This window comes from Notechis scutatus, chromosome 4 (genome assembly GCF_049901735.1).
Source record: "Notechis scutatus isolate UNSWTSFEM ecotype Mainland chromosome 4, rNotScu1.2, whole genome shotgun sequence".
Lineage (NCBI taxonomy): Eukaryota > Metazoa > Chordata > Lepidosauria > Squamata > Elapidae > Notechis > Notechis scutatus.
This window is the reverse complement of record NC_142012.1, coordinates 15,150,435-15,164,550: the sequence shown is the minus strand read 5'-3', so window position 1 is coordinate 15,164,550 and position 14,116 is coordinate 15,150,435. Positions and strand designations below refer to the sequence as shown.

Here is a 14,116-nt window from a genome sequence, read left to right as displayed (position 1 = left end):
ACGATTGTATGTTAAGAACTACTTATAGTGTGCTGAATAGACGTACGTTTGAGAAATTCTACTGTTGAAATTAGTATATTTCAGATATTGCAGAGAATTATCATTTTTAGAAACATTATCTTCTGTTAACCAGAAAAAGAAGGGAGGATTATCCTCTTTTTGAAACTTTTCCCAGAACCGTTGCTATCATTGAGTTGAAACTTGTTTAACTGGAAGGTTGATTTAATGTTACAGCCCTAGCCAGAAAAGTTGAATTATTAAATGTTAAAATGTTAAATACCAGCTGCTAGAGCTAGACAATGCCAGTTCCCGCACGAGACCTGCAGGATCATCTCTTGGTTCAGCTTTTTTATTAACCTAAGAAAACAAAACAAATTACACACTTTAACAAAGTTGCAGGGGTTTAATATAATGACCTAGTTTTCATTATTATCATCTCTATTACAGAGACTGTGACAGTGAGACTAGTTTAGACAATATTATCATAGTCCTAAAACATTATTTTAAAAGAAAACAAGAAAAATTAGAGTACTTTTTGCTAAATCTGATCATGTACTAGAAGCCCCAAGTGCCACAGTGAAAACAAAAACGAATCAAGAGATGTCTATGAAATTCCTTGCATGTAACATAATAATAAAAGTTGGAAGGGCCCTTGGAGGTCTTCTAGTCCAAGCCCTGCTCAAGCAGGAAATCCTATGCCATTTCAGACAAATGACTGTCAATCTGTTCTTAAAAACTTCCAGTGTTGGAGCACACACAACTTCTGAAGACAGCCTGTTCCACTGATTAATTGTTTTAACTGTCAGGAAACTTCTCCTTAGTTCTAAGAGCTTCTCTCCTTGATTAGGTTCCATCCATTGCTTCTTCTCCTGCCTTCAAGTGCTATGGAGAATAGGTTGACCCTCTCTTTTTTGTGGCAACCCCTAAAATATTGGAACATGTCACTGCAGTCCTTTTTTTCACTAGACTAGACATACCCACCTTCAGCAACCGTTCTTTATATGTTTTAGCCTCCAGTCCCCTAATCATCTTTGTTGCTCTTCTCTGCACTCTTTCTAGAGTCTCAACATCTTTTTTACCTCATTGTGACCAAAACTGGATGCAGTAGTCCAAGTGTGGCCTTACCAGGTCATTATGAAGTGGTATTAACACCTCACATGATCTCGATTCTATCCCTCTATTAGAATATCTGCAATCTTCCACTGCCTGCCACATTTTTTTATGAAAAAACAGATTTCTCTGAAATCACTTGCCTGCATCTTCAATCTTCCACAAGAATGGGAAAAGTCACAAGAATAATCTTTCATATTTACCTTGGAATTGTTACAGCATCTTCCGTCATTGTAAGGCCCAACTGGCCATCACTTCCTGCGCCCCAGGAAAAAAGCTGGCCTTGGTCACTGAGTGCCACATTATGAGACTCACCGCAGGCCACATGGACAATGTGCTGGTCAGCTAGAGCATTAATTTGTTCTGAGGAAAAACAAGAGACAGGTTGACCCTTCCAAGAATCCAAAACCTTTTACCTCATGCAACCCTTCAAAGCAGAAAGAATGGAAGGGGAAGAAGAGAGAGAGTTCAAAACCCAAGATTTGTTAAAGCTATCATAGCTGAATTGACCATGAGCCTCAACTCCTAAAAACATAGAAGTAGTATCTTGTAGGTCACCTGAAGTTGTACAAAACTGCTGAAAACTTTTGAGGTTTTAGAATTTTCTATCAAATAAGTGGATTAGAACAGAGGTCTCTAACCTTGGCAACTTTAAGACTTGTGGACTTCAATTCCCAGAATTCCTCAGCCAGCAAAGGTTTGCCTTGAGTTTGATACCCCTGATCTAATCCATGCCAGGCATGCAGGGGGGGGGGGGGGGGGGGGGGGGGGGGGGGGGGGGGGGGAAAGGAAGAAAAAGGAGAATTGGGGGGTGTTTTTGATTTGGGGGTGTGTTTTTTTTTTTTTTTTTTGAAATCTTGTCAAGAAGTCAGAAGTGAAAAAAAAGATAACTGGTTCTGTTACAAAAAAAAACTGTAGTGTTGCCGGTTTCCACAAACACAACATGGGGGGGGGGGGGGGGGGGGGGGGGGGGGGGGGGGGGGGGGGGGGGGGGGGGGGGGGGGGGGGGGGGGGGGGGGGGGGGGGGGGGGGGGGGGGGGGGGGGGGGGGGGGGGGGGGGGGGGGGGGGGGGGGGGGGGGGGGGGGGGGGGGGGGGGGGGGGGGGGGGGGGGGGGGACGGGGGGGAGGGGGGGGGGGGGGGGGGGGGGGGGTGGGGGGGGGGGGGGGGGGGGGGGGGGGGGGGGGGGGGGGGGGGGGGGGGGGGGGGGGGGGGGAGGGGGGGGGGGGGGGGGGGGGGGGGGAGGGGAGTATAGTGGGGGGGGGGGGGGGAGGGGGGGGGGGGGGGGGGGGGGGGGGGGGGGGGGGGGGGGGGGGGGGGGGGGGGGGGGAACTGCAAAGGAATGGTGAAAGTTAATAAGGAGAAAGTTTGTTGAAATGTTTAGTAAAGGTTAAAGGGTTTTATGAAGGGGGGGGGGGGGTGGGTTTTTGTTGAAGGGGGTTTTGAAGAGTATGGTATTGGTGTTATTAAAAATTCTACCCTCCGCAAAGAATCTTTTTCTCTGAGCGGCAAGGAGGTTTCATTTTTCCGTTATACTGGGATAAAATGGGCAGTAATGCTTTAACAGTATTAAGGGGGGCATTGCTCCTAAAAAAACTCTCAAGTGTTGAGCTAGAAACAATTTAACAAGAGATAAGGACATTCATTTAGCATGCCAAGCATAACAAGGCACACACATTTACTTTTCAATTTCCCAGAGCTTTCTAGGAAGGTGCAATGAAGCAGTGAAAAAACGTCTCTGAGATGATCTCCGGTTAACACCCTAACATTATTATCAAGAACGCGTTAGACTGAAAATAGCAATTCAGGAGAACAGCCTCCTTCCTTTAAGAGGCTGTACAGAATTTCAAAGCAGATGGATCAGCAGCCTTCCAGATGGAGTGTAATTTTGGGCAGTGCAGCTTGTTCCTTTTAATGCTACTTGAGTCCCAGAGGAAGTAGAAAAGATATGCAAAATTCCCTTAGTTGGGCCATCTTAGACTGATGGCTTCAGGGTCCTTACACAGAATACTATCAAACAGGGAATCTCTTTTACCAGTGGTTGGAAAAAAGGAGTGGAGGTTAAGAATATAATCAGAATTGTTAAGCAAATTAAATAGCCAGGCAACATGATGTTTATTAAGACTAAGAAATGTAACCAATAAAAAAAATATCAATAAAATTGGGGGGGGCGGGGGAGAAAAGAAAGAATGCAGTATTGCACTATTGCAGGCTAATTTTGTTCACAGCCAGGAGTTTGATTCAGATGGACTCAAGGCGACTCAGCCTTCCATCCTTCTGAGGCCAGTAAAATGAGGACCCAGAATGTTGGGAACAATATGCCGACGCTGTAAACCACTTAGAGAGTCGCCAATAGGTGGGCCGGGGACCACTGGTGGTCTGCGAGAAAATTTTGGTGGTCTGCAGAGAAATGTCGTTCCCCCCCCCCCACAAAGCAATTAATCCAGGCTGCGTGGGAACACAAGGCTCACATGGCCCATCCACCTGCTGGCCCCCACCCTTCGACTGAGCGCAAACCTTTCCTTGAGTAGAGCCATGCGAGCTGGAACTGGAAGGTAAGACCAATGGCGGGGGAGAGAAATCTGCCCTGGGGTGGCTTGCTGACGTTGGTGGGAAAGTCGGTCCCATATTCCAGAGCTGCAGTGGTCACAAGACTGGCCCTTTGGTCATCCCGGAGCAGCTGTTCCTCCACCTGGGTGCACCGGGCTGTCATGGATTGGAGGAGCTGCTCCAGGATAACCAAAAGGCCAGTCTTGTTACTACAGCAGCTCTGGAATATGGGACCGACTTTCCCACCAATGTCAGCAAGCCACCGTCATTCAAAATTCATATTAGTGGTCCTCGGGATTTAAAATTATGAGTTTGGTGGTCCCTGAGGTCCAAAAGGTTGGCGAACCTTGCTGTAGAACACTGTGAAGAGGTATATAAGTCTAAGTGCTATTGCTAACACTACAACGCTGTTGTTGGATAAGTTGTGCTACCTTCTAGTAGACATCTAACTGCAATTCAAGATGCTAGTTATCATCCTTAAAGCTGTGCACAGGGTCAGTTACTTATGGGACCACTTGCCTCCAGTTGTTTCCCCCTAGGTCAGACTGGTGGGCCTTCTCCGGAGCCCCTCAGTGAAACAGTGCCATCATGCAGACCTCAGAAAAACATACCTTGTCACCCTATCGAAGAGCCTCCAAAATCCAGATATCCCAATCCTGCTGGAACCTCATGAAAAGCTAGCTGTTTTTTTTTTTTTTTTTTTGTTGTTTTGGGTTGTTTTTTTTTTTGGGGGGGGGGGGGTTTTGGGGGTTTTTTTGGGTTTTTTTTTTTGTGGGTGGGGGGGGGGGGGGGGGGGGGGGGGGGGGTTGTTGGGGGGGGGGGGGGGGGTTTTGTTTTGGGGGGGGGGGGGGCCCCCTTTTGGGGTGGGGGTGTTTTTTTTGGCCCCCCCCCTTTTTTTTTTTTTGGTTTTTCTCTCAAGGCACGATGGCCAGGTAGCTAGTACTGCCCAATGTGTGTGACTTTGGGACTGTGAATTGTTTGTGAGATACCTTGGCTCTAGTATTTATTGGTTTCATTTTTAATTACATTGTTCACTTTGTTATATATTGGTTTTGTACAGTATTGTCAATCGTTCAGAATTTTTTGTTTCAGATGGGCAAACATACATACATTGTTAAAATAAAAAGTAAAATTCCAGGTCCGAAAGTATTTTGGTCTAGACAAACGAGCAAAGAACAAAAGAAATATAATTTCTTTCATTTCCACAATGTTGCAAACACAGTCAATCTTAATTACTTTAACACGCCAATACATTTTGGGCCATAACTTTCTTGAAGGTGGAAGAAACTGTGCTTAGAGTTTATTTTTTGCTTAAAAAGGAGAAATAAAATGCTCCCTCTTATCAATGACATGAATTTTAGAATTCATATGTGCTTTTTTTTGTTTCAAATTCTTATACAGGAGGCCATCTTTTTAAAATTGTTGGTTTGGAGACGCACATGAATTTAGTGGAATAAACAAGCAGGATTATGGAAGTTTGACCAAACTATCCTCAAGTTAGTACATATGTTTTGCAATTCTTAACCAAGCTAGAAACCAGACTGTATTCATATTGGAAAAGTACAACACGTTACAGGCATGTTTCCAAAATCTACCCTGCAGATGGCAAAATTATTTTCCAAAAACCTCAGTTTGGGTGGGAATAATCTCTAGGGGATAACAGTACTAAACTGGATTGTTGGATCTGCAAGCAAATAGATTGAGGAGGAAAATCCATGTGAAAATGGTTGTAAAAGGAGAAATTTATTTGTAAAACTTGCTTGTTACCATTGGTGAATTCAAAAGATAGACTAAATTTTGCCCAATATGTCTAGCTACAAACTTTTTCACTTCTCTACCTTCAGTAAAACATATAGAAATACTTAATGGTTTTATTTTGTATTTGTTCAATCATCAGTGTTTCGAATGCTGGCTGGCAATTTCCTTATTTCCATGGTTTGGGGGTATCTTAAAGTAATTTAGGATGAACAGGGAAAATATCCAATTACGTTGATAAAACAAATGTTTAAAGTATTTGAAATCAGCCCAGTAAAAAAAAATTAAGATGAAAATAATGAAACTTACTGAAATTACCTAAAACTAGGAGACCTCCAGGATGCCTTCCATTACTCCTCCTCCTCTTTTCCCCACAACAACCACCACCTTGTGAGCCGAGTGATGCTGAGAGAGACAGGTAAGCCCAAAGTTACCCAGCTAGCTTTCATGCCTAAGGTGGGAATGTGATACCACTATGCCCCACTCACATTCCTGAGACCTTAACAATATTTTTAAAAAGCAAAGAGCAATCTGTGGCTATATGGAGACTTTCCCATCCTTGCCTTTTAGAATTTGAAATAGAATCCATAACATTTGTATCATCTGAGACTTTCTACCCATCAGATCGCAGGAGGGCAAAAGCTGCTTTAGTGATTTTGGAAAAGCAACTGCTTGCAAAGCTGCCAAAATCTGAAAGAGTAAGAGACTAGCATTCTTTTAGTTCTCTGTTATCATGGACAAACTGAAAATTCTGTTTGTTTGCTCTTGTTGCTGGAAGTGTGGGGAGAAGGATATAATTTGAACAAGACACACTCTGCGCTTTACAATTCATGGTTCATAACAAAGGTTATTTTGAGGTCTGACAGAAAAAGCAACTTAAGCTAGATCTTCTAGATGAGAAGAAAATTGCCAGTGTGAATTATAGAGGCTCTTAGTTCGCCATTAAAAAGCCCCAGCGCCTTTACTTTTCTTACATCAGTCACACCTCCAAATAATTCAAATAATCTACTATCAAAAACAGTATTCATAATATCACTCCCTGATGTTTCGTTTCCACCGTTTGGAGCACGTATCACAGCAACCCGTTGTAAAAGTTGCTTTCAAAAGTTTAGATGTGTCCATCAGCAAAAAAAAACCCATTTGGATCCCTTGATTAACAATACAGTCACAGAAAAACCATAATGATAAGAATGATAATTCAAAACTGTCAGAAACAATAGATGCCAACAGAGACAAATCGCGAAAATGAAAGGATTTCGGATCAAGTCCTCAAAATCAACCTACCTGGCTTGCCTCCTTGTCTCTCATGACCGAGTTGTCCTTTAGTGTTCAAGCCACAGGTGTATACTTTCCCATCTTCCAGCAAGAACACAGAGTGGTTTTTCCCACAAGCCACTTCCTTGACATTCCTCTTGTGAACAAATTCAGTGGTCTGAGGTTCAGGGATGACCGCCTGTAGAGTACTATCTGAGCCAGGAAATCCAAATGACCAATATCCCCAACATAACATCTTCTCTGCTTTTAGCAAGGCATGGATCTTGAAATTTTCCTGCAGGTGAAAGAAGAAGAAATCTATCTCAAAAACAGAAATAATAGGGGTCATCTGAAGACCAAACGAAGAGCAACAGAAATAGGTATCATTAAAAAAAAACCACTATTTTACAGGTAATTGTTGACTTAACAACAGTTCATTTAGAGACCGTTCAAACTTACAACGGCACTGAAAAAGCAACTGACCATTTTTTACACTTGTTACCACTGCAGCATCACTATGATCGAAATTTATATTTATGAAGATCGCGGTGTTCCAGTGATCACCTTTTGTGACCTTGCAACAATAGGCAAGCCAGATTCACTTAACAACCATGTGACTAACTCAACAACTACAGTGATTCACCTAAGAACTGTGGCAAGGAAGGTCATAGGATGGGGCAAAACTGCAACATAAATTGTGAACTCAACTGCAGTCATAAGTCGCAGACAACCTGGCAGGAATCACAGTTCCGTTTGGTAGCCTCAGTTTCATTAATCAGATATCCAAAAGCTTAAAACTGCATGCCTTTTTCTCACAAAATAAGCTGGCCTATTAATTGATCGAAATAAGCATTTTGACATGGGGAGTGATGCATTGTAGGCAGTTTTCTCAAGCTCAGTGACCTCCAGGATTCAATTTCCAATGATTCCTGCCAGCATGGGATTTTGATTCAGGTTTCAAGAATCCAAGAGTAACTTTTTCAACTTTTTACATGAGTGGACAGCTTGCAAAACCAATGTGCCTCCAGAAAAAGATTCTTTGCAGCCTCTGCAGCACTTCTCCATTTGCTACCAATGTTCAACCATGCAGCCAAACATTTTCTGCAGTGGCAGATATATTTGGCTCAGCAAAGTCCACCGCTGCCACGTGCCACTCAAACCACCCCACCCCTCATCTCTTTTGAACCTTCCTCCCCTTTTCTTATAGTTGTCACTCCTACTGTTATAGCCTACCTCTTCCCATGGCTCAAACTGCTTCTCTCTGTCCACTCTTCTTCCCAGCTGGAGTGGCATTGATTTTATGGTTAAAATATGAGTTGGAAAATCTTAGGAAGCCACTAGGTGGCAGTAACAAAATTGTATAAATAACTGTTTGCGGTCACCTAGTGGTTGTCCAGATTTTTTCAACCCAGATACAATAGTCCTATTATGTGTAGCAGATAAAAATGAATTTCCCAGATCACATTTTTCATGCTACTACTAGTTGCTGTTCAATCTCCTTCAATAAAGTGGCACAAATAGCAAGAGCAAGCAAGAGCACTTAGACTTATATACCACTTCACAGTGCTTTATAGACCTTTCTAGGCGGTTTACAGAATCAGGATATTGCCCCCAACAATCTAGGTCCTCATTTTACCAACCTCGGAAGGCTGAGTAAGTCAACCTTGAGCCAGTAAGTATCAAACTGCTGGCAGTCGACTGAATTAGCCTGCAATACTGCATTCTAACCTCTGCACCACCATGGCTCCTATTAAGTTCTTTATCCAGAAGTCTCTTTGGCAGATTACTTGCCCATTGTGGGACACAAATGAAAAGTAGAGATTTTATTTCTTGTTCCGATTCTTGAGAAAGAGCAGCAACAAAAGTTGTGTTGAAATCTCAGGTCGTCCCTTTTGAAAGGGCAGCTTCTACTCTGTTGGTCATTACTGCCTAACTACAATTTTTCTCTTATTCCCTTCCCCACATTATCAGTGGAAACAGCCAAATCTGCTGAATTATAAACTATATTAACTAAAGCAAAGAAGAGTGGAATTCTTCTGCTCCTTCATCCCTACCCTCAAGGAAAACAGATTTGCTGCTGTTTATCCTCAAGCCATGCTTAATTACCCCATGCAGGAAAGAATAAATCATGTAAGATGATGCAAGAGCACACAGTACAATCATATTGCTAGAGTACTCCTCCCCTTCTCTCTTCAGAAAATTAAAACCTACAGGTCAAAACAAAGCACAATGCATCAAATTCAACCAGGAAAACACAGGGTAGCAAACAGAGCAAGTATTATTTTCCAGGTGTAGCTGTTTTCAGAGTTTTAATGAAGGCTCTGGAAAACAGGAGAGCAAATAGAACACTTGTCTTACAAGTATCGCTTTCAAGATATAGCTGTTTTCATCAGTTTCAATTAGGATTTTGGAAAACATGTAGCAAATAAAGTACTTATTTATAAATATGTATTTTCCAGACATAGCTGTGTTCATGAATTTCAGTGAGGGCTCTGGAAAACAGGAGAGCAAATAGAGCACTTGTCTACAAGTAGGCATTTTCAAGATATAGTTGTTTTCATGAGTTTCAATTAGGGTTTTGGAAGGCAGGTAACAAAAAAAGTACTTATCTACAAATATGTATTTTCCAGGCATACCAGTAGCTGTGTTCATGAATTTCAATGAGGGTTTTGGAAAGCAAGATAACAAATCAAGAACTTGTCTACAAATAGGCATTTTCAAGATGTAGCTGTTTTCGTGAGTTTCAATTAGGGTTTTGGAAAACAGAATAGCAAATAGAGCACTTCACTACAAGCAGGCATCTTCAAGATGTAGCTGTGTTCATGAGTTTCAATGAAGGTCTTGGAAAGCAGGATAGCAGATAAAACATTTGTTTACAAGTATCGGTAGGTATTTTCTAGATGTAGCTGTTTTCATGAGTTTCAGATGAGTGCTACATTCATTCTCCCTCACATTCTGAAAACCCTCCTTCCTCCCTCCTGATTCATCCCAAATTAAATCCTATACCAGTCTAGCCGTGCATCTGAGGATGTGAGCTGCAGCTCAGGAAAGCTTATGCCTTTTAATCATTTTTTTTTTTTAGTGGAAAATATGCTATCACCTGGTCTCTTCCCAACTGAATCCAAACACTTCTTTCTAACCAAATGTGAAGCGTTGCAAAGTTGTAAAGGGAAAACATTGCTAACCCCAGTTCTTGCCAGCTGGCAAAGCAACCATCAGAGCAACTAAGTCTCAGCATTGTTGTTGGTTGGACATTAATGCCAGAACAAATGTGTTTCTCTAGACATTGCTGGTAATTTATTGCTTGCTCATGCCACCAGAAACTGTGCAAGGAAAAGCACAGCTCATCCTCGTATTTTAGGACAATGGAATCTTTCAATAGAAAGCATCCAGTAATATTAGAATCAGACAGAATTAGGTATCAACAGCAGCTTAACTAATAGCTCAATTCACATGAAACCGTTCCTACAGGGGGGCGGAAATGAAATGGTAAGGGAGTGAAGAAAAGACACTTGTGTATAGGTAGGGATTGTGTGTTCAGTGCTAAAAGATCCATTCTGAGATCTCTTGAGTACAGTTTATTCCAAACTGAAGCCGGCTGAGAATTTTATGCTCCCAAACAGAGGCTGGGAAAAACAGTGCCGGCAGTCTTCTGACAGCATAAAATAACCAGTCTGCGCCAGGCTCTGCTTTACGAGGGAGGAAAAAAATCAGAGCAGTATGTACCTTAAAGTAGGGGTTCCCAACCCCTAGCCCATCGACTGGCACCGGGTCGCAGCATGCCAGAAACTGGGCCACGTAAACAAGCAAACCTCCATCTCTGGGATCCAAGCAGCATGTGAAACCACGCCCCCTCCAGGCTGCAGGAAAAACCTTTGTCCCATGGAAAGTTTGCCTTAAACAGTTGACTAAAAAAGCTTCTATTACTCTTATAGGAGGAGTGTCAAACTCAGTTTCATTGAGGGCCGCAGCAAAATTGTGTTTGACCTCGGGGGGGCGGGGGAGGCATGACCAGCTCAACTTCACTCCTGTCAGGGGTACCTGTGGTGGCCCGAACACTCTGCCGGTGAAAATTTCCCTGAGTATGGACTCCACCACAAGTCTGAAAGCTCGGAACAGAGGTGGTATTCAGCAGGTTCTGACCAGTTCTGGAGAACTGGAGAAATTTTGAATAGTTCGGAGAACTGGAAAACCCCACCTCTGACTGGCCCCGCCCACATCTCTGCCTCCCATTGAGTCCCAGCTGATTGGCTGGGTCTTCTTTTGTTGCCCTGTACAGGAGAACGGAGCTGGAAAGCAGGTTAGTGGGGTGGGGGAGGGAATGGGGATTCTGTAGTAACCTTCCCCTGCAATGCCCACCAAGCCACGCCCAGAGAACCAGTAGTAAAAAAAATTGAATCCTGCCACTGCTCGGAAGAACTAAATATCTGGTCTTGGTGACTAGCCCAGATTGGATCCTGCAACATTGTTTGAACAGACCACAATGGAAATCCACATCATTGTCTATAAATGAAAATAATGTGAAAAGGAAGGTCCTTCCATCAGCCTATCCCTAACCCTATCACGGATCCTATTGTGCTGACGCCATCCGGGAAAAAGGCTATTTGCACACAGACATATACAATTACAGGTCTACAATTAACAAGTGAGGTTTCATCACAGGCCATTGCAAGATATGTATCTCTAGCACACTTCCTTCTCAGATTCAGGCAAAACAACCGATTGGCAGGCTGACAGAGAAAGGCTTAGAATCTGTTATTTTCATTTGTACTGGACAAAGTTTGGTGATTGCATGAGCCTCACTCAGCATTGTGATTTATGGCAGCCTTCCTGAGCCAGACATGCATGTTGTAAACCCCTGAAAGCATGGATTGTGAATTGTGGGGATTAAAATCCATACATTTGGAGCATGGACAGATCAGGTACGTTTATGGAGCATATACATTTACCAGCCAAGTGATTTTTTTTCAGGTAATTTTTTATATTTACGATCGCCACACCTGGGGGAATTTTACAAAAACTCCAGATTATATTATCTTCCAGTGGAACATATTTTTCGGCCAACTGTTTCAACATTTTTTCCCCCTTATCACCAGAAATTCCCTTACAAAAGGGAAAAGAAACAGCTGCACAACTGATAAAATTAGCAGCTCTCCACCAGGAAGCACCCCAAGGATAATTATTACGGCAAACATTACTGTCATGGCAATAAAGAGTGTGGGAGAACAGGGCACTAAAAGCAATAAGGTTTGCATAACATAAAGCCAAGGGTTCTTTATTGTACTGCATTCTGCTACTAACTCCTTGGCTGCCTCCCATTCACCAAGAGAGAAATCAGTGGCCAGGTCTGTATATGCCACCATTACCAATATGTAAAAATATATACTATATACTCAAACTCACAAAAGCAAGCTCCCATGCATGAAAGAGGCATGCCTCTGTTTGTGCGTGTGCGTGTGTGTGTGTTCACCTCTCTGCTCTTTTTTTGCTTTCACAGAAAGCTCTAAGGTGGATTTAAACTTTCTGTTGTCCATTCCTGAAAGAAGCTGGACACAATACCATCCTGCCCATCCTAGCTTTGCATCGGAGATATGATCTGCACGCTGAAAAGTATGCGTCACAGAGGTCATCATTACCAACTCCTGGAAATTGGCTGTTGAGAAGCAGACAAGAAAACCCTTCCCAGGTTCTCCCAGTCAGCCTGGATGACTGGGAAAAAGAAAAGATGGGAGGCTAGGTGAACAGGGGAATAACTTTCAACAGCTTCTCCAGCACTACCATTTCTGCTAGGTGCAAACCCAAGAAAAGAAACCCAGGAACAGGGCAGAGTCCAATTCTGTTGCACAGCTCTTTAGGATTTCTTTAGAAACCCTTTGTGTGTTTCTACTTTCCTACCTAGACCATGTGGCACATGCCTAGCTATTTGGCAGGTCTGGAAGCCATAGAAAAATTCCATACATCAATACAACACCCACTCTTCTCACTCAATGCTCCTCCATTACCCCAGCTCTTAGACAGTCAGCTAATAACTGCAATGTATTTAAGAAGTAAATAAACCATCCAAACAAAGCAATTGCTTTTTCCAAAATATCTTCTACAAGTTCCTCTGTAGGGGATCCCTCAGAATTGAGATGTTCCTGCACAAGGACCACCGAAGGGAATGGACGCCCTGCACTGGATTGTGTGCAGAAATTTTCAAATTATAAAACAGAGAGGAGCTATTTGGCCATCAAGTCACTCAGAAATGTTAGATATTTTTTTTATAAAAAATCTACCTTGGTTGGGCTCCATTCTCCCCATCCTATAGCAAGGAATAAAAATGGGGACACCCCTATTCAAACCCAATAATAAGCACAATGTTTATACGTGTATAAATGGAGATCATACAGACATAACTTTAACAGAATAACAGGCCGTGTGTCATTTCAGACAAATGGCTGTCCAGTCTCTTCTTTAAAAACCTCCGGAGATGAAGCACCCACAATTTCTGGAGGCAAATCCCCATGAAAGCCACCTTCAAACTTAAAATAGAGCAGCCTTTCTTATCTCTCCCAAAGGTGTTTTTTTTTTTTTTTCAAAAAGGGAACAGGACTTTGTTTTACCTTTGAAGACCTTTTCGCTTTTCACCCAAAGAAGCTTCTTCAGTTTCAGTTCTCAGTTTCTTGGAAACTTGTAGGGAGAATATATTCTGGGAAAGCAATTGCTGAAGAAGCTTCCCGGATGAGAAGCCAAACCTTCTTCTAGGAAAAAAACAAAGATCCTTTCGACAAAGCACCTCTGGGAACAACCGTGACCTGGAGGGCTGCGAATCTCCATAGAAAGTTTCTTGCCTTGCTGTGCTCCGGAGAGCTGGATCTACTACAGAACCCCAGGACTGGATCTCCAAGACGCATGCCAGGTCTCACCTAGGATGGGCAGGAACCGTGGGACCTGGGGGACGGGCAGGCTTAGAAAGGAAAGAACCGGGTAAATCCACGGTTTTGCTTCTGAGATGAACGGGATCTGCTTTTTACTCCCTCCCATCCGCCCCATGCTAAAGTTGGGGGTGGCGACCCAGCGAGGCCCGGATCAAGAGACACACGCATGCATTCTTGCATGCATGCAGGTGGAGTCCGGATGAAGAGGGAGGAGGGGAGGGGTAATCGATCCCAGCTAGCGCTCCTTTAGGATCGATTACCTGAAGGAAGCCCGCCGGACCCGCGACCACCCAAAAGCTGGACCAGTCAGGAGTCCAGTCCAGCCCCCTCCCCGTTGGCGCCCCAAGCCCCAGCCAAGGTGGAAAGAAGGAAAGCACCTGGTCACCGGCTCCAGTCGCCGCAGCCCCCACCCCCACCCCGCCTGGGAGATCCGGCCGGGAGCGTCGCCCTCCCCCCACGCCGCCCCAAACAAGGAAGCTTTCCTTGCTCCTCCCGCCTCCCGCGAACGCCAGACAGACGACCGGAGTGTCCC

The 14,116-nt window shown here is 43.7% G+C and overlaps 1 protein-coding gene across 5 annotated transcripts in view; it reads right to left on the bottom strand.

Moving 5' to 3' along the window:
* The window catches only part of HERC3 (HECT and RLD domain containing E3 ubiquitin protein ligase 3), a 52,182-nt gene extending 38,066 nt beyond the window's left edge, over positions 1-14,116 (bottom strand). For 2 of the 5 annotated variants that reach the window (XM_087962850.1, XM_087962853.1), the window contains exons 1-5: positions 13,962-14,116; positions 13,270-13,407; positions 6,698-6,962; positions 1,314-1,473; positions 281-357 (exon numbers count right to left, since the gene is read on the bottom strand). In XM_087962850.1, the coding sequence (XP_087818976.1) occupies positions 281-357; positions 1,314-1,473; positions 6,698-6,923 (463 nt within the window). In that variant the 5' untranslated portion in view covers positions 6,924-6,962; positions 13,270-13,407; positions 13,962-14,116. Of the gene's footprint in view, positions 1-280; positions 358-1,313; positions 1,474-6,697; positions 6,963-13,269; positions 13,408-13,572; positions 13,595-13,961 lie in introns of those variants that run through there. The other 3 variants (XM_087962852.1, XM_087962854.1, XM_087962851.1) reach the window with 3 other exon arrangements.